General features: G+C 38.5%; 7 protein-coding genes across 7 annotated transcripts; 4 read left to right on the top strand and 3 right to left on the bottom strand. All coding sequences in view use genetic code 12, as the record gives it.

The window, feature by feature from the left end:
• Positions 1-64: 64 nt before the first annotated feature.
• PLD1 (phospholipase D) lies at positions 65-5,695 on the top strand (the record flags this gene model as incomplete). Its single annotated transcript, XM_049325682.1, has 1 exon — positions 65-5,695. One exon carries the CDS (start codon positions 65-67, stop codon positions 5,693-5,695), a length of 5,631 nt encoding a protein of 1,876 aa, XP_049178756.1.
• A 1,160-nt stretch (positions 5,696-6,855) lies between these two features.
• On the bottom strand, positions 6,856-8,415 carry KGF56_004261 (uncharacterized protein; the record flags this gene model as incomplete). Its single annotated transcript, XM_049325681.1, has 1 exon — positions 6,856-8,415. One exon carries the CDS (start codon positions 8,413-8,415, stop codon positions 6,856-6,858), a length of 1,560 nt encoding a protein of 519 aa, XP_049178755.1.
• A 2,000-nt stretch (positions 8,416-10,415) lies between these two features.
• On the top strand, positions 10,416-14,186 carry CRP1 (Crp1p; the record flags this gene model as incomplete). The annotated part of the gene is made up of 1 exon (XM_049325680.1): positions 10,416-14,186. One exon carries the CDS (start codon positions 10,416-10,418, stop codon positions 14,184-14,186), a length of 3,771 nt encoding a protein of 1,256 aa, XP_049178754.1.
• Positions 14,187-14,320: 134 nt separating this feature from the next.
• Positions 14,321-15,763, bottom strand: PTC1 (type 2C protein phosphatase; the record flags this gene model as incomplete). The annotated part of the gene is made up of 1 exon (XM_049325679.1): positions 14,321-15,763. The coding sequence occupies one exon, from the start codon at positions 15,761-15,763 to the stop codon at positions 14,321-14,323; it is 1,443 nt and encodes a 480-aa protein (XP_049178753.1).
• Positions 15,764-18,023: 2,260 nt separating this feature from the next.
• On the top strand, positions 18,024-18,935 carry KGF56_004258 (acylglycerol lipase; the record flags this gene model as incomplete). Its single annotated transcript, XM_049325678.1, has 1 exon — positions 18,024-18,935. The coding sequence occupies one exon, from the start codon at positions 18,024-18,026 to the stop codon at positions 18,933-18,935; it is 912 nt and encodes a 303-aa protein (XP_049178752.1).
• A 475-nt stretch (positions 18,936-19,410) lies between these two features.
• On the top strand, positions 19,411-21,852 carry PDC2 (Pdc2p; the record flags this gene model as incomplete). Its single annotated transcript, XM_049325677.1, has 1 exon — positions 19,411-21,852. The coding sequence occupies one exon, from the start codon at positions 19,411-19,413 to the stop codon at positions 21,850-21,852; it is 2,442 nt and encodes an 813-aa protein (XP_049178751.1).
• A 281-nt stretch (positions 21,853-22,133) lies between these two features.
• On the bottom strand, positions 22,134-22,343 carry PET100 (Pet100p; the record flags this gene model as incomplete). Its single annotated transcript, XM_049325676.1, has 1 exon — positions 22,134-22,343. One exon carries the CDS (start codon positions 22,341-22,343, stop codon positions 22,134-22,136), a length of 210 nt encoding a protein of 69 aa, XP_049178750.1.
• Between the last annotated feature and the right edge of the window lie 1,130 nt (positions 22,344-23,473).

Here is a 23,473-nt window from a genome sequence, read left to right as displayed (position 1 = left end):
TCAAATCCACTCTTTCCCCCCCCTATATAATTTGCATTACAGTATACCTGTTTATAGCTGAAAAATGACTACTCCGACGGGTTTCTCAGCAGATACAAGTAATGATAGCACCAAAACAGACGGTTCCCACCAGGAACGTCCCTTGAGAGAGCTGATTGATTTTGGTAGGATATTTAGGTCGGTTTCTGGAAAACAAGATCATCAAACCAAGCTGCCAAACCAAAAACACAATCAAAGAGCAAACATTATTCGTTCAGATGAATCACCAAAAGTTATCTCCAATCCTTATTCTTTTGATTATTTCAATGCGGACCCTCGTGAGTCAAGGTACCAATCTGACGAGGAAGAGGCTTTGTCGAGTGCACTATACAATTCAGACGAGGAGGAGGAAGAAGAAGAAGAAGAGGAAGAAGAGGAGGAAGAAGAAGAGGAGGAAGAAGAAGAGGAAGAAGAGAAGGAACGGCAACAAAGACAGAAACAACAAAGTTTTGAGCCACTTGAGACTGAAGATGTCCCACCTGAGACTGAAGATATCCCACCTGAGACTGAAGATGTCACAAAGAATAAGAAGCAGGAGCAATTTCAAGAGCAGAAACAATACTCAGAACCCTCGTCTCCTAAAACACGAGTTCCATTTACCCACTCACAAACATTTAGTAGCTTTCTACCTTCAATGTTCAGCAATAGGTCTGTTAATGCTCCAGAGGGAACAGACGAGGATACCTCGCCTATGTATAACCAGTATTTTCAACAACCTTTTCCCGAAGACGCCAATAATAGGCCCGAGTCTAATAGATCAGAGTCAAATCGACACCAACGGATTAAAAATAAACTAAAGTTTTTGAGAAGAAAGCCCAAGGAGAAGAGGAAATCAGATGTACCAGAAGCGGCTGACAATTTTTCCGACGATGCAGACAAAGCCACTAGAGAACGCGCCCTGAAACTAATCACTGATCTTGCAATGGGGGGCCCTGCTATAAGCTTGATTGGGATGTGTTTACTAGAGGACGAGAGAGGTATCGCAAGAGCCCCGCTCTTGTTGACAATGTTGGGATTTCTGATTTATGACATTTCTCAAAATGAGTACACTAGAAACAGGAGATTTCGCATTAATTTAGAATATGGCGTTGGGATTGAAAGAATGACTTGGAGCATCGAAAGAAATGCAAGTGACTTGTTTTACTTGCATTCAAAATTGAAATACGAAACGTGGAAGAAGGATATCAGAGGTAACAAAGTTTCCCTCCCTAAATTACCAATACCTCCACTCAAGAAGAAAGAAAAAAGCAAAACGAACAAATTCAAAAATTTGATGGGCGATACTCAATCGCAAAACCAACTGCAGTTACAGCATAATGATAATGCATCAATTGGCTCAATCAGGTCTGGGTTATCAAGAGTAAGGCTGCGATTTGGTAGTATTACATCCCTAATGTCTCCAGAAAGGGAAACAAAAGCAATGGAGCACAGAGTTCATAGAAATGCTACATATATCAAAGATGTAGAGGAATACTTACATAATCTCATAGATTTGATTGATTTATCACCACAATCAAACTACCTTTTCGTGTTTTTTGAAATATCCCCACTTTCTGCATTGTTGAGCTATGAATCAGGGTATCAAGGCAAACAGGGTCCGATTCATGTAAGCGGTACTACTAAGTCCCAAGGTTGGAGAGTGGGTCATTTCAAAGCCAACGATCTCAAAGGAATGTACGATAGACGTATTGACAAATGGATGCTTACTAGACATAGCTATCTCATGTACGTGTCCGACATCAACTCAACAACACCTTTGGAAGTATTTTTAGCTGATCCAGGCTTCAAAATCACAACAAAGCATAACAATGAGCGAATTGAAGAAGATATTGACGGGTACGATGCCAGTTCAGTTAATCAAAAGAAACTTGCTGATATTCAAGAGAAGGAGCACTCAAAGATTTTTCCTCATTTGAAAATCACCTTGGAAAATAATGAGAGGAAGCTTGTTATTAACCCAAAGTCTGCAAAGGACCACGCCTCGTGGGTGGAGTCTTTCAAACGAATGCAACATGATACTATTTGGAGTCAGCCACACAGATTCGACTCTTTTGCACCTGTTCGTGATAATTGCTTTGCTCGATGGTTTGTTGATGGAAGGGATTATTTCTGGGCTGTATCGTCAGCTATAGAAATGGCAAAGCAAACTATTTTCATTCACGACTGGATGCTTACTCCTGAACTATATTTGAGACGTCCGGCCAATGGAAATCAACAATACCGTATTGACAGACTTCTTCAAAGAAAAGCCAAAGAAGGAGTCAAGGTATACGTTATTATTTATCGTAATGTTGGTACTACTGTTGCGACAGACTCATTATACACAAAACATTCTATTTTATCTTTGAATGAAGAAAACATTCATGTTATCCGCTCACCAAATCAACTTTTGCAAAATACTTATTTTTGGGCACATCATGAAAAACTTTGTATTGTGGACCAGACGTATGCATTTTTAGGCGGTATTGACTTGTGCTATGGAAGGTATGATACAGCAGATCATACATTGAATGATGATTCGCCATTTAATTTTGAAACTATTAAACCCGATGATAGAATGACTTTTGAAGATTTCGTTAATTTTCAAGTTTTCATGGGAAAAGATTATTCAAACCCAAGGGTCAAAGACTTTGTTGATCTTGATAAACCTTATAACTCAATGTACAATAGGAACACAACGCCCAGAATGCCATGGCATGATATCCACATGCTCTCGTATGGAAAAATTGCTAGAGATTTATCTAGGCACTTTGTTCAAAGATGGAATTATTTGATAAGACAGAAGCGTCCAAGTCGATTTACTCCGTTATTGTTACCACCTTCTGACTTCCTTGACGAAGAAGCAGAAGCACACGGATACGAAGGAAGCTGTAGAATTCAATTATTGAGATCTGCAGGAAACTGGTCCCTAGGCTTGAAGGAGCATGAGCAAAGTATTCAAAATGCGTACCTCAAGTTGATTGAAAGTTCGGAACATTTTGTGTATATTGAAAATCAATTTTTCATTACTTCATGTGTTGTTGATGGAATCGAGATAAAAAATAGGATTGGAGATGCTTTGGTGGACAGAATAATTCGAGCACATAGAGAAGGAACCAATTGGAAGGCAGTCATTGTGATTCCTTTGATGCCGGGATTTGAGGCGCAAGTCGATCAAGCGGAAGGGTCATCTGTCAGAGTGATTATGCAGTGTCAGTACATGTCCATCTCACAAGGTGAAACTTCTATTTTTGCAAAATTGAGAAGTGCGGGAGTCAACCCAGAAGACTATATTCAATTTTTTTCATTAAGGAAATGGGGTAAAATTGGTCCAAAGCGAACTTTAATTACTGAACAATTGTACGTTCATGCAAAATGTATGATTGTGGATGATAGATCAGTCATTATTGGAAGTGCAAATATCAATGAGAGATCAATGAGAGGAGTTCGTGATTCTGAAGTTGCTGCATGCATTCAAGATCAACGATTTATCGATACAACTATGGGTGGAAAGCCGTACAAAGCAGGAGAGTTTGCACACACCTTGAGAATTAGGTTAATGAGAGAGCACCTAGGTATAGCCGTTGATATCTTGGACGTAGTTGAGAGACGTTTTAAACGGTTTGAAGAAGCTGTTAAAACCGAGCAAGGTTTGAGATTTGCCACGTCTAGGTTCAGAAATAAAGAGTTTCAACAGCTATCGGCAATGGTTGAGATTGCTAGCCGGGACGTGTTGAACGAACACGAGGGAACTCGAAGATGGCGCAATTGCAAAATATCTAGACTTGACGAGGAAATAGCAGACATTGATTACACAGAAGAACAATCTTCGTTGCCACCACCATTGTTTTTGCCCATATGTTTCAATAACCGTACAGGTCCATATGAAGCCAATAAGGGTGTGCGTGACAGGAAAAAGCACTCTTATGACAATAGGGTTCAGCACAATGCAGAACATAAGAAAGATGTTTTTGGAAAGGGAGTTGACAAGTACCGTTCCAAATTAGCTCTCCGAGCAAGGAGAACAAGCAAAGAATTTCTAGGCAATTTGGCCATGACAGGAATGGAAGGGATTAGCCCGCAGACATCTTTTATGCCTGATGTTGAGAGTGTTCGAGATTTTCTAGAGCAAGATGATGCAGAAATGTTTGATGAAATGGATGACGAGTCAGAGAGAATTATCAATGAGAGAAACCAAGAGAGGTGGTTATTGTTAAAAAAGATATCCTACTTGCAAAGAGTTGCAGCCAAAGAAGAAAAGTTTGCTGAAGCTGAGAATAAGAGGCTTGCCGAAGCTGGCATGCAACCACAGCAGCCTAGAAGAGCTTCCACGGATGAGCAAGCACCTTCAGCACCTGCGGCAGCAGAGGGCACAAATACAAGTGACGGCTTGAGTTCCAATTATGCAAACAACAACAACAACAACAACAACAACAAAAAATATCCTACAATATCGTTGGACGATGCCGGGGTCAAAGAAATTCTTGATGGATTGAAATTACCCGAGACCAAGAATAGTACTTATGTTGATCCCTATGACTTTGAAGATCCAATCGATCCAGTGTTTTATGAGTATATTTGGAATGAGTACGCGAAAAGAAATACTGAAATTTTTCGTATGGTATTCCATTCTCAACCAGATGACGTTGTTGGCAGATGGACGGAATATACTCATTTCACAAAGTTACAAAGTACATTTATGAAAGCTCAAGAAGCTGAATCGAATAGAAAAACTCTGACTCAATCGAGAGACGAGGAAGATGGCGAAGAAAAAGAAGAAGAAAAAGGAGAAGAAAAAGGAGAAGAAAAAGGAGAAGAAAAAGGAGAAAGGGAAGTAAATGATATCAATAATGTAGGGGAGGATGAATCAAAGGAGACAAGAATGGAGGAGAAGGAGAAGGAGAAGGAGAAGGAGAAGGAGAAGGAGAGGGATAAAAAATTGTATTCTGCTAATGGGCAAAAGCAGGAAATTCAGAGTGACGATACAACCAACGAACAAGACTTTGGATTATTGGGAAGAGTTCCACCCACTAAAGAGGAAAGAGAAAATGCAGAAAATGCCGGAAAGAAGAGAAATAGATTGGCGCGTCGTATGAGTGCAATGGCGGGTAGTATAGAACATAAAATCGACGAGAGATTAGTAGAACATTTTGAAGCTGGAGACCAAAACATGAGGAACAATTGTACAGAAAATCATGTTGAAAGAAATGGGGATGCTCACAAGGGTAAACTTCAATCAAATGGCAAAGTTCAAGAAGAAAATCAAAGGGTGGTAGATGATACAAAAGAACACAATGGTACTTTAAAACCTCAGCGATCTTATGCGATAACCAAAGTCTCGTCGCCTCCAAAAAATACTTATACTTCTTCTCCATTGGGTTCAAATGGAAGCTCTACACTTCGTGGAGAGTCACATGCGGACAGTCGTGGTACCAGTGAAGAGCAACAACAATACGCGCCGCCAGTTATCAGGAAAAATAGAGTTGGAAATCATATTACCCGTAGAAGAATTCAAACTGGTGAAGCCATATACGATAAGGCAACCGCTGAGAAATTTTTGAATGCAATACAGGGCCATCTAGTGTATTTCCCTATCGAATGGTTAAGTACAGAGTTGAACAATAACAATTGGTTTTATAACACCGATAGATTACCACCTATGGAAATTTATGACTAAGAAACATGGAGGAAGAAGGGGGGAGAAAGAGAAAGAGAAAGAGAAAGAGAGCGAGATCGAGAGAGGGAGAGTATGTATAATAAATTGTATAGATTTGGATTCTAGGTTATATTCCTCATGAGTATTTTATGTCTATAGTCGTGAGAGGAGAACTAGGTAGCGAGTCTTACGCGTAGAAGGGAATATAGAATATACACCAAGTAATATCTTAAAGTCTAAATAAACTACTTATCAAGGAGAAGAGAGAAAGGAAGGCCAAGTTGGTCTTATATGACGAGTTCAACAAACTTTGCACATAATTTCAACGATAAAGTTGAAAAGTCAATTGCTTCACAGAGAACAGAAAAAAAAGTCTATTGACAAAAAAATGCTTTTATTATACCCAGAGTTGAATCCTTCTTTCAAGGTGATTGTGAAGCATTTAAACGAGGTAGAAAGAAGATGTTTTTGGAATTACTATCATATATTGGAATGGTAGTAGGGTTCTTGTTTCTAGTGCTATCCATTGCTTCGGGACTTTACTACATCTCCGAACTCGTGGAAGAGCATACAGAACCAACAAAACGATTTCTCAAGAAACTTATATACTCAATAATGGTAACTTTGTTACTACTTGTTTTGTTTGACAAGTTCCCCATTAAACTTACCTTGTTTTCCATTTTTTCCCACTACATATATTTACAAAATCTAGTGAAATTTCCCTACGTAGAATTCACAAGTCCCATTTTCCTTGCCAGCGTTGTACTAGTTATAGCAAACCATTTTCTTTGGTTCAATCACTTTCACAACCCCGAGATTCCACTGTTGGAGGCTAGGTTAAAACCGGATTATGTGCCACCCACAATCCCCAGTTTTTCGCAAGTATGTTCGTTTTTTGGATTGTTGATTTGGTTTATTCCATTTGCTTTGTTTATTAGTTTGAGTGCTCATGACAATTTGTTGCCTCATCATAATGACGTAGACACTAGTACAAGCGAGTTTGGAAAGAAGAAAAATAACGGATTGGCAAAGGTTGCAGTGACAACGCTAAGAGACTATGTTTACGGTATCAGTAGAAAATTCGGGTACGAATTAGATCCTCACCGTGGGTCAATAGTGTATTAATCAAGTAAGTTGTTTATTTATTTTTATATATATGGTGATGCTTAATTAACGTTTTATCATTGTGACTCCAAAAACCTTTTAACTGGTTTCCCAATATCTTCTAAACTCAAGAGAAACGTATCATGTCCATAATTGCTGATATCGGTGCCCAATTCGAAATATTCAATTTTACCAGTTTTATTATCTGGATTCTCCAATAACACATTGGCAATTTCTCTTTGTTGCCACACTGGGAACAAGATATCAGACTCAACGCCAATGACCAATACATCCTTATTAGCCATTTTTCTCATCCCTTTCTTCAAGTCTTGCAAAGACTCTTCTACGGTGTAATTTTTAGGCGGTTTACTTTTTTCTTCGTATGGTTTCTTTGGTACAACTTCAAATTCACTAAAGTCATTACCATTCTTTCCAATGCCTGAGTATCTACGTTCACTCTGCAATCTATTCTGTTGTGCTTCACTTCTACTCTTTTCTCCCAAATCAAACAAATCCATAGCTTTAGAAACATAAAGCCACGAATTAGCATCATATTCCAAACAAAACTTTTCTCCTGCATGATCCAAATACGTTTCCACTAAGAAATCAGGACATAGGGCCGGTGGTCTTGATTCATCTGCTCTAAATCTACCAAACCTGTATTCCCATTCGGGTCCCGACCTATATGTCACAGTGGCGATTTCACGGGCTAGTTTCATTCCCACATGTGGAGGGATTTTATCATAATAAAAACCGCGATTCCAATTGGGATCGCTCATTAATACTTGCCTTTGAGTATGTCTTAATGCAATTGAGTATGGGTGCGATCTTGCACATCCGCTGATACTTATAAGCTTGTCAACTTCATCTGGAAATTCCCATCCGTATGCAAGGCTTTGCATACCACCCATTGATGCCCCAACAGAAGCATGAATTTTTTCAACCTGAAATTCGTCCTTAACTAGTTCTCTTTGGGCACGAACCATATCACTTATGGACAAAATGGGGAATCTGGTTGCATATCGTTCGTTATTTGCCGGATCAAATGAAGATGGACCCGTTGATCCATAACAGCCACCTAAAACATTAGTACACACGACGAAAAACTTGTCTGTATCTATAAATTTGCCCTGTCCAATAAAGTTTTCCCACCATCCCGGTTTTGTATTATGAGGCTGTGATTTCGCATGACTTGAGGCTGACAATCCTGTGTGGACAAGTACTAAATTCGATTTGTCCCTGTTGAGCTGGCCCCATGTTTCGTATGCTATTGTATATTCCTTTAGATGGCCTCCATAGTCTAGAAATATAGGCTTCTTTGAATGGTATCTTTTAAACCCCGTAGTGACAAACCCATAATTGGGTTCAGGACCTGTTTCCAATCTATCTATATTATTATGTACCATCAGCCGAGGTTTGAGCTCACCACTAGATAACTGTTTATTTTTTTGCTCTAATTTGTCCAAACAGGGGAACAGTAGTGGTGGGTTAGAGGCGGTGGTCGGAGCATCATTGACAATGACACGAGTGGCGCTAGCTTGTATCCTTGTTGAAGCAAAACATCGACAACTATTTGATTGCGAAATAACTAATTTATTACTGAAAATTTTGTTAACTAAGCTTGAAAAAGGTTTCATTGTTTCAAAATTGTTCAAAGTGTCAAATGATACCTGCAGTATAAATGCTTTATATATATATATATGTATATATGCCCCAAAATACGTGGCAAAACAACACCAGAATTATAGCAAGGGGTTGTGAGGAGTATGTGCTTCTACCACCTTTAAATGAAAACTCGGCTTTTATCGTTGCTGCATTTCCCTTTTGGTAAATTGAAAAAAAATTGTATAATAACACGTGACTTTCACGCTTATTTAGGGGCATCTCAAATAAAACTGAGATGAGCCGAGATGAGATGAGATGAGAAAGTAAAGCAAAGTGAAGTGGAAGCGGAAGCGGAAGCGAGGCGCGCGATATAGCTGGAACGAAATTTGAGGCAAGGGTATATATATATATATATTAGCAGTGGTTGGAGCAGTGGGTGAGCAATGGCTATAGACGAAACGGTTCAACATACAGATTATACATTTGACAATTTATGGGTAATTGTTTATTCAATTTACCCCTTAGTTTATCTCGTATCCATACCATTAACCTTGGTGCTAAAACAGTGCAGCCCAAGTATAGCTGAGCTTTGGTTTGTTCAGTTTCTAGAGACTAAAATTGTACGAGGATGGATATTAGTGTGGTTCACCCTTTTATATCTTGCAAACATTGTCAGTGTAGATCTAAGAAAACAGGTCACGTGCAAGCATATAAAGATATACCTAGCCAATTTAGTTTGGCTTGTTATTTTATTAGAATGGTTTTTTGGGTCGCCGATATTTGAGAGAATAAGTTTATGACAGGGGGCTTCCTGTTCTCTACCTGGAATTGAAAGAGAATATGCGTGTGAAAGAGCAGGTGGAGAATGGAGGAACCCCTTTGATTCGTCGAGCCATTATACCTTATTGATTTCAAATAGTTTATTAATTTGGAATCTTGTTATTCCTTATTTGGCCAGGAAGGTTAAACGCAGAGTGAGGGGAGAAGTCAATCGCAAAGTGAGAGAAGAAAGTGTGAGAGAAGAAAGTGTGAGAGGAGAAAGTGTGAGAGGAGAAAGTGTGAGAGAAGAAAGTGTGAGAGAAGAAAGTGTGAGGCGAGAAGGAGTCTGGGGTTGGCGTGTACCCGTGCCGATTCTGGTTAAAGGTTTTTTTACATTCAACCGTCGCCGCCGCGCCCTTGAGGTTGTAGATATCGAGACTGGTTCTCGCTCTTATGACACACCTTTTCCATCTTCTTCTTCTCCTGGTCGACTCAAACTCATCGTCATCTATATATCATTGATCTTCCTTACATTATGGTTCATTCTGTTTTGCATAACATCAATCTTTTTTCATACAATACCAGAAAAATTGGTTGGACTATGTTGTGGTATGTTTATCCCTATACTTCTGCAACTTTTATAGTAGTGCTTTTATAGTAGTGCTTTTATAGTAATCCTTTTATAGTAGTGCTTATCGCAAAGTGCAAGTAGTATTGTGAATATGTGTCATTTATATGCAGCTAGATAGTGTCTGTGGCAGCTAGTCAGTGTGCTCCACTATCTCGCTCTGCTCGATAGTGTCGCTACATCTATGCATCATCATGTAGCGGCAACTTCACTCATCTCTCCGCATCAACAAAGACGAGACGAGACGAGACCCCTTTTGCTTGTAATTTGGTAGCGTAGAATTATCATCAACATCATCATCATCATCAATTTTCAAGCCACCGCATTTCATGCGGCTTTAGGTAACAAATTTTTTTTTTTTTTCTTTTTTTTTTTTTTAGCCGTTTCATCTTTCATAGCGTTATTCGCTCAGATAACGAATAGGTTGGTTATTGTTTTATTAGCAGCACAATGCACGAAGGAGCATATATCGCTCAAAAGTTTGAAAGGTTGTTATGGTTGGGAATAGGAGTATAAATATAAATACTCCGCTTGGCTTGGATATAACACTGCTTGCTATTCATCGAAAGCTGAACAAGTTTGGAAATCGAACTCGAGTCATTTTAAGATTGGATTGGTTTTTCATTACATCAACGGGGGTAATAGATGCAGGTACTTTCAGTCAAGCTAAGCAATATACATTGCGATGAATGTGAACAGGCTATAAGGGAAATACTAGGTTCTTTTTACAAGCTAAATTTACTTAGTGTTGACGAAGTTGATGAGCTGAATGTGATTAATGAATTGGACAATAACGAGGTATTTTATATGCTTAAGGACTCAACAGTGAAATTGTATGGGAACAAAAATGCCGATTTGGAAAGCGGTATTAAGAAAATTACAAGGAAATTGGAAAAGTCGGGATTTGAAATCGCTAGGTGGGATTTAGTATTGAGCAAGACTGGCGAGCTAGATTCAGAGTCACTCTCGGAGGAAATTAGATTAAGAGATCCAGAATCTGGAAAGCTTGGTCTTGGACATGAGAATAATGGGGTTTTGGGTATATTCGGTACCTTTCAAAAACTCACCCATCGTCGATCAGCTAAACAGCACCTTAAATTTTGCAAAATGTGTCAAATTGAGAAGGAAAAGGAGAAGGAGAGAAGAAAGGAGAAGCAGAAACGTAAGAAGTCAACTGATCTGAATAATGAATCCTCGTCCATTGAAACGAAGGTAGACGAGCACCAACCTCACCAGGAGTTTAGAGCCTCATTTGCAGTGAGTGGGATGACTTGTTCGTCTTGTGTCAACACTGTTGAAGATTCATTGAAAAATCTCTTTGACACCAAAATTTCCTACAAAACGAAGAATAATGATCAAGTTGAAGAAAATTGCTTTTCGGTTAATTTGTTGCAACTGTCAGTAGTTGCAATAATCCCCAATAAGCAATTAATTAACCAGATAATTGATAGTATAAATGATTTGGGATTTGAATGCAAGTTGATTGAAGTTTTACCTGTTCAAAGGTCAATAAATACCAAGATCACAGCATTGATTGGCGGTATGACCTGTGCTGCATGTGCCAACTCAATAAATGCAGCTGTAAAGGAATTGCCATTTATTCTCGAATGTGGTATTAATGTGGTGACTAAAAACGCCCAATTTGTACTAGAGGACGACAATCGGCATCAAAATTTGAAAAAGCTTCAAGAAACAGTTGAAGATTGTGGATTTGATTTTGAAATTTTGACTAATGAGAAGATAAACTATACTTCGAGCAAACAAAAGCCAAGAACAATCAACATCAAGATTGATGGAATGTTTTGTAACCGTTGTCCTGATTTAATTTCGGACTATTTGTGTCATTACGGTGATGCTGCTGTTGTAATTAATGATCCTGTCACTTTAAAGCATCCCGTGATTGAATTCACATATGTTCCAAGTCGTGATATCACAGTAAGAAAATTCATACATGACTTGAATCATTTAAAAGATGACGGAAACGGGAGCTACACAATTGATGATGAAAAACCTGGGACATTTACATGCGAAGTTGTTAAACCCATTTCAGTTGATGAGCACGCAAAGAAATTGGCTCAAAGAGAGTTGATGAGTTTAGCAATTAGATTGGGTTTAGCTACTCTTTTTGCCATACCTACTTTTATATTTGGCATTGTTGCAATGTCACTCTTACCCAAATCACATCGTTTTAGAATGTGGGTCGAAGATCCAATTTGGGTTGGCAATGTTTCAAGGAATACTTGGATTTTATTCATTTTGGCTACACCAGTGTATTTTTTTGCAGCTGACAGCTTCCATAGAAAAGCAATATTGGAAGTCAAATCACTTTGGTTTCATAAAAACTCTTTTAAACAAAGAATTTTCAAATTTGGATCAATGAATTTGTTGATGTGTTTGGGTACGAGTGTTGCCTACTTTGCAAGTATAGCCTTATTGGCTCTTAGTGCCAAACAAGAACCAGAAACACACCATGGATTTCATACTACTTATTTTGACGCTGTTGTGTTTCTCACATTTTTCTTGTTAATTGGGAAACTATTGCAGAGCTACTCAAAAGCAAAAACTGCAGATGCTGTTTCACAGTTGAGCAGCCTCAAGCAAACTGAAGCCACCTTAGTTGAGCAAACTGCTGCTGCTGCTACTGCTGCTGACGATGATGATGGAGATAACTGGAAGTTTACAAATGACCAGAAAGTTAATTTGGAATTGTTGGAAATTGGCGACTATATAAAAATAGGCTCTGGAGAATCACCTCCGGTTGATTGTGTTATAGTTCAAGGTGAATCAAAATTTGATGAAAGTGCACTTACTGGTGAGTCCACTCCAGTGCACCATATTGAGGGACACCAGATATTTTCAGGAACTGTGAATATTGGATCAAACTCAGTGATTGCCAAGGTGACCAGTTTAGAAAGTGACTCCTTATTGAGTCAAATTGTAAATACTGTGAGAGATGGTCAATTGAGAAAAGCACCAATGGAAAGAACAGCTGATTTGATCACGGGTTATTTTGTTCCAACAATTGTTTTTCTTGCTATCATTACTTGGATCATTTGGCTTGCATTGGGTCATAGTGGTGCATTGCCTCAAAGCTATCTCGATATAGACATTGGGGGCTGGACAGTATGGTCCTTGGATTTTGCAATTGCGGTGTTTGTGATCGCTTGCCCTTGTGGTATTGGATTAGCTGCTCCAACGGCCTTATTTGTAGGGTCTGGGTTGGCTGCGAAATATGGCATATTGGCCAAAGGTGGTGGTGTTGCTTTCCAAGATGGCGCCAATACGAATGTTGTTTGTTTTGATAAAACAGGGACTTTGACAAGTGGTCAGTTGTCTGTGACAAACTATTCATTTGTTGTGGAAGGCGACTCAGTAATGAGACAATTTGCTTTGCAATTGGCTCGGGACTTGGAAGTTGCTTCTGCTCATCCATTGGCTAAGGCTATTAAACTGTTTGTCGATCATTTGTGTTTAAACAATGGAGTTCAGTTACTTGCCAATAAAATACCTCAAGTTGAGACCATTGCAGGTAAAGGATTGAAAGGAAAGATTGTGTATGAAGAAAACGAAGAAGATTGGGCTCGATACAAGCCAATAGAAGCAATCTTGGGTAATGAGAAATTGTTTGAAGAATATAATGTTTCAATTACAGATACACAAAAGCAGTTATTAACAAGGTGGAAAACTGAATGTAAATCGGTCATATTAGTTGCCATTCGATGCCTGTCTGATGTAAATTTCCACTTGATCTTGATGATGGCAGCAAGAGACCAAATTCGCCCTGAAACTGGAAAAGTCATTTCTTACCTCCATTCCCACAACATTGAAACGTGGATGATCACGGGAGACAATAAACTTACAGCAGATGCAATTGCACTGGAAATCGGCATCACTAATGTAGTTAGTGAAGTTTTACCTGATGAAAAAGAAGCACAAATTAAACGTGTTCGGCAAATAAAAGATTCGGAAAATCAAAAACGAAAATGTGTTATAGCAATGGTTGGTGATGGTATAAATGATGCTCCTGCATTAGCTAGTGCTGATGTTGGAATAGCATTGAGTTCAGGCGCTGATCTTGCTGTCACATCGAGCGATTTTATCTTGTTGAATAAAGCACACCCATTGATTTCTCTTGTTACATTATTGGATTTGTCAAGATGTGTTTTCAACCGGGTGAAGTTCAATTTTGGTTGGAGTTTGGTTTACAATATGATTGGTATTCCTATTGCTGCTGGTGTTATATATCCATATCGTAATTCACGATTAGACCCCGTTTGGGCAAGTGCTGCTATGGCTTTGAGCTCGGTAAGTGTCGTGCTTAGTAGTTTAGCATTAAGGCTCTACAAGCCAAAGTTGAATATTGCTGATTTCAAAGTGAGTGTTGAGGTGAGCTTGTTATTGCCGGTAGAAGAGTAAAAGAAAATGCCTTAATGAATTTTCCATTCCTTTTTCTTTTTTCTTTTTGTTTCTCTTTTTCCATTTTTTTCAATCCATTTTGGATTGTGGTCTGTATGGTTTGGTTTGGTTTGGTTTGGTTTTATTTTTATTTTTCATTTTTCTTGAGTAAATACATCTTTATCAAATTGAACAATCATCACTGTAACATTGTCTGTGGTGGAATTATCGATGGCCAATTGGCACAATTTCTTTGCTGTGTTTTGAACGCTGTATCCTCTTGAAAAACATTCTTTGACGTATTTACATGCTTTGGAATCAGATAGGACATCCCATAATCCATCACATGCAATAATCATAAATTCGTCCTGGGGTATAATTTCAGTTGAAGTTGTAAAGGGCTTTCCCAAGACCAAATCCTTCATGTATGAATCACCAAGAGACCTCAGCACAGCCAATACCCCATTTACCCGATTTTTCAAAACCAATCCTCCCGAGCTTTCTATCCTGTTTATCTCGTTGATATCTGAAGCTTTGTGGTCATAGGATAGTCTGTATGGTTTACCCTTTCGGCATAGTATAATTCTTGAATCTCCTACATTGGAAGTGTATAACATTCTTTTATGATTTTTCAGTGGAACAAAATCAAACCTTTTCAGTCCGTTTGTAGTGGAAGTGGGGGAGGGGGAGGAGGTGGTGGGTGCTGTGGTGTTGGTGTTGGGTGCTGTGGTGTTGGTGTTGGTGTTAGGTACTGTGGTGTTGGTGTTGGAGGTTGTTGCAGTCGTTGCAGTTGTGGCGGTGGTGCCAGAGCCTTTACCGTTCGCTGCATCTACCATACAGTCATTATCAGAATCACCTTCCCAACGTAAAACTGCTACTGCTGCAGTGCACCCAGATGCACCTTGACCATTTTTTTCAATCAAGTCGTCTGCACGAACAAATGTTTTATATAGGTATTCCTTCATATCGAAGCGGCCATTCATAGGTATATCTGATGTGGACGTTGTTGAGCTTGGGGAATCACTCAAGCCGTGTGTTGTTGCCAGCTGGGCTGAAGCAGAAGACGGTATTTTGGAATTGTTATCTGAAGCAGAAGAAGGCAGTTGGTTTTGGTTTTGGTTTTGGTTTTGGTTTTGATGTTGTAGTTCCAAGTCAATTTCTTGCTCTAATAAAGTGTGTAAATTGTTACCACACCAACGGGCAGATTCTTTCCCTGCGTGTCCATCAAATATGGCAAAATATCCCCAATCCACTCTTTCAGCATAATTGGCAATATATGTATGGACATCTTCCATTTTGCTTCTGTATGTTGTATTCTTGTTCTCAGCAACACCCACCTTAAACGATAACCCTGCAAAAGGATCGTTTTCTGCAGCTAAGTTAGAGTCGGAATCTGTAGATACAACTGGTGTTTGAGTAGTTTCAACAAAGGTTTCCTTCCCTGGTGTTTGTATAGTTTCGGCAAAAGTTTCCTTCTCTGGTGATTTAGTATTACTTTTTGGAGAACCGTTCTTGGTATCATCCTTTTGAGTCAGTTCTTCTAGTTTAGGAAAAGCTGTAGATGGTTCAACAAGAGACCCTGTTTCTAAACTACTCATGGTGGAAAAAACTGGGAATAAACTTGTAAAATCGCTAGTTACTACCACGAATAAAAAGCCTTGAAACCTCTCCGTCCCGTCTTGTTATCCCAATACTTGTTCTATAAACTTTAGAAGCTTTTTATAGCGCTGCTTAGAGCTTTTAGGTTTTTGATGCTTTGCTCAATGTCGCAAAATGTCTGTCAAAAATTGTTTGCGACAATGAATTCGATAAAGCAATCTAGTAATCTGCAGAGCTTAGCACTTATGGATAAGAGCAATAGAAGAAGTCTCTTGGTTAAATTGTTGATGGTGATAGAAGAAGTTTGGTGGTTAAAATTGTAGATGGCAATAGAAGAAGTCTCATGATTAAAGTTGTTAAAGGCGATAGAATTTTGTGTTTACAATCTTTTCTTTAACTGTCTACAATTTCTCTTGCACGTATCGTCTCACCAAAAGAGGGCGGATGAGTATATTTGAAAAGTTGGAGTTGGCCGAGTACTAGGGAGCAAAGCAAGCTAGTGGACCAGCACTAGCGACACTATCAAGCAACACAAGTCTAGAATCATAATCATAAAACACTAAAACTAAAACTAAAACTAAACCTAAAACTAAAACTAAACCACTAAAACTAAACCACTAAACCACTCTGCCATCACCAATTGCCAATATAAATTATCACCAAAATAAATTATCACCAAAATAAACTATCACCAAAATAAAACTATCACCAAAATCAACTCAATCTCAATCTCTCTCTCTTTCTCTTTCTCTTTCTCTTTCTCTTTCTCCCTCTCTTTCTCTCTTTCTCTTTCTCTCTTTCTCTCTCTTAATGGTTGAAAATTCTTTATTCAAAGTCACGTGATAATAAAAAGAAAATTGCAACCATATAGAACTAATTGGTGATTATAGACAGACTCCACCAGCCTTATATAGCAAGCATCGGGATTTTCCATAGAGACTATCAACATTCTACAAGCATTGGGATTTTCCGCTCTATACGAAAGTTTTCATAACACTAGCCTTTCCTATAATTTGCATACATACTTTACCATAAGTTTTCTCTCCTTCTCTCTCTTTTATTCTCTAAATCACATACACTCTATTTCTTTACTTTTTTCTTTTTTTTTGTTTAAATTTCTCCTAAAACGGTTTGTATTTGTAAGTGCTCCACTATCGAGCAAAGCAAGATAGTCTGTATATACTCGGATACTATACAATCTTAAGTATATTTGCAAGTGCTCCACTATTTCGCTCTGCTCGATAGTGTTTTATACTTTGTATTACGCATTATTCATCCTAATTGAACTACTAATAAACAAAGATGTCTATATCACTAATGGGACAATGTAGCAATTTAGTCAGGTTATTGATCACTATGTGATCAGTAATCGACTAGTATTCTGTTTACGCACTCTGACTATTCACTACTAATTCCATAATTAACCTCGTAGCCAAATGTAAAAGGGGTATGCAGGAAAGCTGCCTTTGTTCGAGGAGTCAGCACTACTACCTGCACCACCAGCAGAAGCACTACTACCTGCACCAGCAGCAACAGCAGCTTTACATGCACCACCACTAGGGGTTCCAGCTGTCGCAGCCAGTGGTGATTGATATTGTAGTCCTAAATATTACTAGCATTATGAATTCTGATAAAAGAATTAGTATAGCTAGTGTGCTCCGTAAACTCTATCACGTGAGACACTAGCGAGGAGAGAGAGATAGTGGAGCAACATTGACTAGCTGCCACCAACACAACCCATCAGTGCAGCTCCACTAGAGGGCTAAACAGTGCAGCTCCACTAGCGAGCTAAACAGTGCAGCTCCGCTAGCTACCTCCACTAGCTCACTTTGTATCGCTGTAATTGTAATTCACGTGACACTATTGTATATTTTTTTTTTTCATCAGCCACATCATGTCCTACACAGCAGATGGTAGCGCCATAAACGCCCCATCTTGTAGCTGCCACCAACATAACCCATCAGTGCAGTTCCACTAGCTCGCTCGCTTTGCTCGCTAGTATCGCTAGTGGAGCAACATTGACTAGCTTCCACCGACACAACCCCTCAGTGCAGCTTCACTAGCTCGCTTTGCTCGCTAGTGTCGCTGGCACCCCATCTTTTATTTCCTAATTAGGCCTAAATGAGATATGGTAGCGCCGTTGAGGGGCTTTCAACCTTTCGCTAACTCGCTACGGCAATATATTGGTAAGAAATATACATCACCACTTGAACTATACACAGAGTTTTCTGGTTTGAGGCTGTATTAGATTAATTTTGAATGATGCCGAGTGAAGTTGCTGTGCCATACGAGGCAAAAGGTACGCCAATTGTTGAGTTTGTTGAGCACAATGGTGCCAAATTTAAAACCGTTTGTTGGAAAGTTCCTCAACTGGTCAAATATAAAGGCAAGATCATTTTTGTTCATGGGTTTTCTGAGCAGCTGGGTATTTATACCGAGTTTTTTGACAATTTGTCTCAAAATGGTTATGAAGTGTTTTTTTTCGATCAAAGAGGTGCCGGAGAAACATCACCTGGTAAACTTGTTGGACAAACTAATGAGTTTTACACATTTGATGATTTGGATTTCTTTATTGCTAGAAACTATAAAGAGTTGAAAAATGCTAATGAAAAGTTCTTCCTCATGGGCCACTCTATGGGTGGTGGGATTATTTTGAATTATGGAATTAGAGGAAAGCATAAGGATAAGATAAAGGGTATAGTCGCATGTGGTCCACTTATTTTCTTGCACAATAAGTCAATGCCAAATATCGTTTCTAGATTGTTATTACCCTATGCGGCCAAGGTCTACCCCGGCTTTACTTTGGACTCAAAACTAAACTATGACTTTATTACTACAAACGAACGCTGGAAGAATTACATCATTGAACATGATAAGAAATTAATTGGAAGCTTTGGCCAGTTTAATGATATGTTTAAGAGAGGCAAGGACTTGTTGAATCGTGAATATGTTGGTAAATTCGATAAAAATATCTCCTTGTTGATTTTGCACGGAACCCATGACTACATCAACGATATCAAAGGCAGTGAAGAGTTTTTTGAATTGTTACCTGATGATAGGAATAAACTGTTTGACAAGGTCGATGCTGGAAGACATAGTCTCTTTATCGAAAATGATAAAGTGTACAAGTTGGTTTTTGACAAAGTTCTTGCTTTCTGTGATGCTTTATGAGAAACCCTTTAAGCAAGATGGAAAAATTGAAAAATTGAAGGAGCTGGTCTATCTATATCGGTGTGTTCAGAGCTATTTATATCGGTGTGTTCAGAGCTATCTATATCGGTGTATTCAGAGCCATCTATGTCGGTGTATCCAGAGCTATATCGGTGTATTCAGAGCTGCTCCACCATCTCGCTTCTCTCGATAGTGTCGCAAGCCATTTGTCGTGTTTGACATGGCTGCATATACTCAAATCTTACCACTAACTGGTATCCTAGACAATCTTCCCTCATTCTACCTCTTGTTCAAACCTCTTGCCCTCTAAACGCATAATCATTTATTCTTCAACCCGAAAAAAAAAAAAAAAGTAATTTGTAGATGAGATGAATACAAGGCTTATAGAAGGAAGAAAGAAACTCGAGTCAAAGATTGAAGCAAAACATCGGGTAAATGAGATATATGCGAGGCAGGTATAATTGTGTTTTTGACCATGGGCTATACTATTAAACAAAAAATTGACATTTGTCTCAAGGCAGAGTCCAATCCAAAGATGACTCAATCGGATTTGGCACAATGGGCAATGCATCAATATGGATCGCAAAAACCGCCTTCACAAACGACAATATCGAGGATATTGGCATCTAAGAATGACATAATAGCATCTAAGGAAGGAGACTATAAGTTAGTGCGACGAAGAAAGCAAATGAATCCGCAATTGCGTAAGATTTTAACCGAGTGGATAACGCAATTGATTTGGGAACATATACCTATCACGACTCCAATTATTCAGCTGACGGCCCATAATATATGGACTATGCTACCCTCTAATGCTAAACTGGGAAACGGGGTGTTTAATCAGAAATGGTGTGCTCATTTTTTGAAAAAATTAAACGTCAATATTACTGGTACAAGCGACGAAATAAAGGAAAATTTTGGGTATCCATTGAACAGAGTATGGAAATTGGACGAAAAGATAGAGTTGAAACAGTATCTTGGGAACTTGGTCAAATACGGCGGGTATACCCCTCGAGACATTTTTGTAATTGATGATTTTCAGTTATTTTACTCCTTGCCACTAGATCAAATATTCGATGTTAGTTCTTTGGACAAAGGCTTACACCAGTGTCAAGAGCGCCATCACAACCACAACCACCATCACCATTACTACTGTAACCACCATCAAGAATCATCCAATGAGGACTCACTAACAATTTTGCTCGGGTGTAATATTGACGGACTGGAGAAATTGACACCATTGATTGTGGGCAAGTATGAGAAATTTGATGTCTCAAAAAGCTCATTTGGAAATTTACAGAATATAAGCTATCAAAACTTGCCCCAGCATCAGTTGATGAATAAGATTACAGAGGCTTATAATATCATATATAAGTCCAATCTGAATAAATGGATCACTTCCCAAATGTTTCAGAATTATTTGTTGACTTTGGATCATAAGATTCAAAACCTTACTCCCAATAGGCAGATTTTGCTAATTCTTGATGACTGTTCAACTCATAGAATTATAAATGTGAAATTTGACCATATCAAGCTTATTTATTTGAAAAACGAAACAAGTCATAAAAATCCGTATAATACAGCATATAGTGGCGTCAAATTTGATTATTTACCAATGAATTTTGGAATCATTGAAGAGTTCAAGATATTTTATCGAATTCAGCAATATTCTGCATTAATTAGTTTACAAAAGGATATTTCAAGAAAGAACAATTGTGAAGCAGCCAAACATAAGTCTTTGATGTCGTCAATTGAGATGATCTCATCACCATCATCCCCATCCCCATCGTCGTCATCACTACCACCATCTCCAGCGCCTGTGTCTCCTGCTTTGGAAGTTTTATCAGAACATGATTATCATATTCCCTTAATCAGAGTAATTGAATGGATAAAGAAATCATGGATGATGGTATCGCAAGAGCGGATTTACCATTCATGGAAAAGAACACATTTACTAAATTTCAAGTTGAACGAATGGGCTCATATTCCACTGAGACCAATGATTAATCAATTAATACAAACCTTAGAGAACAAGTTGTTTTTATTTGATGAGCATGCTAGTTATATTCAGCTAGAAGAGTTGATGACCTGTTTGAATGTAGTGATTCCATGGGAAATTGATGAATTGATCGGACTAGTTAATGAGCGTGGGAAGGTCACTTTGAGTTATGCTTCAATTGAAGAGATAATAGGTAGTTGTTTATCTGAGCCAAGAGATGAATCAATTGAAGATGATGAAGAAATAGACTTTGACGATCCTGGAAATACTGGCGAGTCCATGGTGGTTAATGAGCATCCATCAGCACCTTGGCTGTTGTCAGAAACCGATATTGATCTGGCAAGTAGTTTGATTTTCAATAAGGCTCTTGCTGACACTAATGAAGATGATATAAACATCAACTTGGTTGGGATCACAGGTGGTCAAAGAGATAATGTTGGGAAAAATAGCAGCGTTGGTGGTAGTAATGGTGGTATTTCTTCACAACCTCTGGAAAATGCATCGATATTGTTACCAAAGACATCGCCGGAAAATTATGGATTCAATGGATCTTTAAAGCATAAACTTCCGCCTGTTGAATCTTGTGATGTAAAGAAAAACAATCGAGGCGGTGCTGTACAATCATTTAATTTCACTTCACCAAATTCGATTAATTTCCAGCAACTTCAGCAGCAAGGCCAGCATCTGCATCTGCATCAGCTACAGCATCAGCATCAGCAACAGCAACAGCAGCAATTCCCTACCATGAACTTAACACCACCGCAACAACAAAGAGATTTTGATATAGATATGATGAATGATATAATCAGATTACTTGATTATTCCTTAACGAGTTCTATTAATCTTTCACAGTCTACTATTGATGATTTAAACTATAATTTAAAAGTCATTCAAAACAGATTGAACCATAATCCATAGTGAATCGATGGCAGTCGATAGTGTCAGTGGCAGTCAGTGCTCCACTATCTCGCTTTGCTCGATAGTGCATGATATGTAAGTCAGCAATTGTAATTTATTAAAATATATACATAGAAAATAACGTCCTTTTAAATCTTATTTTGTAGCGACCAAGACTCAAAGCAGCACAGTAAATTTAGTTGGTTTGCCTCTCAGCTCAAAATATGTAGTTCCAAAAGACACTCTTTATATCCAATCCATTTTTTCTCTTTTTCTTTCTTTTGGCACTTTCCCATCCTGATTCAGACTTCAACCTCGTCATCTTCACTAATTCCCAATTCCTTAGCCTTGTCTTCCAACTTTTTTCTCTTTTCAGCACGCATTTTTTTAATCCTTGCAACTTCGGCTTGAATTTCATGAGGCTCTTTAGGGATCTGATTTAAAGTAGTTGGATCGGGCCAAAATCCAGGTAAATTCAACTTCGAATCGGTATTCAAACCAACATAGTACATAATACATATTGGAGAAAGAAGATAAAATCCAAACTTAGAGAATTTTGTTAGTAGCTGAGAGCAAACATATACATAGGGCGATCACAATATCATGTTTATAAAAGTCATTTACTCTCTCATCTTCATCAGCCCCAGCCTGTATCAAACACGTACTTTTGCTGTTTCTAGTTGGGTTCGTGTTATACTATGTATGAATCTATGTAAAAAACCCATTATACCTGCTTTGTAGTGGTGTTACCTGTGATATATATATATATATATATATTTCTGAAAAGCAAGTAATAGCTTCTGGATAGGAGTTTTTTTTTCATCATCATTCGATTCGTATAACGTTTTTTTTCTGCTCACAGTTTTTCGTATGGCATTGGGAGCTTAGTAGAAGGAGATTGAAGACACTATCGACACTATCGACACTATCGAGCGGAGCGAGATAGTGTTGAAGCAAGCTGCTAAGTGTTAAACAAGCTGCTAAGCGTTGAAGCAAGCTGCTAAGTGTTAAACAAGCTGCTAAGCGTTGAAGCAAGTTGCTAAGTGTCGAAGCAAGCTGCTAAGTGTAGAAGCAAGTTGCTAAGCGTTGAAGCAAGTTGCTAAGTGTAGAAACAAGCTACTAAGTGTAGAAACAAGCTACTAAGTGTAGAAACAAGCTACTAAGTGTAGAAACAAGCTACTAAGTGTAGAAACAAGCTACTAAGTGCTGGGTTTTAGAGGTTTGTTTAGAGGCAAGTTCAACAGAATTACAATTTTTGGTTCATTTTAATGCTAAAAAAGAGTACATAGAGTAGATTCATTTTTCAGTGTTACTGGATATATGATAGCTATATTAATATACCTGAAAGCATTTTTCTTAACCTCACTATCGACACTATCGAGCCACTATCGAGCAGAGTGATATAGTGTTGAAGCAACTGCTAAGTGTAGAAACAAGCTACTAAGTGTTGAAGCAAGCTAATAAGTGTTGAAGCAAGCTACTAAGCAAGCTACTAAGCAAGCTACTAAGCAAGCTACTAAGCAAGCTACTAAGCAAGCTACTAAGCAAGCTACTAAGCAAGCTACTAAGCAAGCTACTAAGCAAGCTACTAAGTGTTGCTCCACTATCTCGCTCCGCTCGATAGTGGCTTGATAGTGGCTTG

This window comes from Candida oxycetoniae (assembly GCF_023343755.2).
Source record: "Candida oxycetoniae strain CBS 10844 chromosome Unknown scaffold16, whole genome shotgun sequence".
Lineage (NCBI taxonomy): Eukaryota > Fungi > Ascomycota > Pichiomycetes > Serinales > Debaryomycetaceae > Lodderomyces > Lodderomyces oxycetoniae.
The sequence above is the reverse complement of the archived record's forward strand: the minus strand, read 5'-3'. Positions and strand labels throughout refer to the sequence as shown.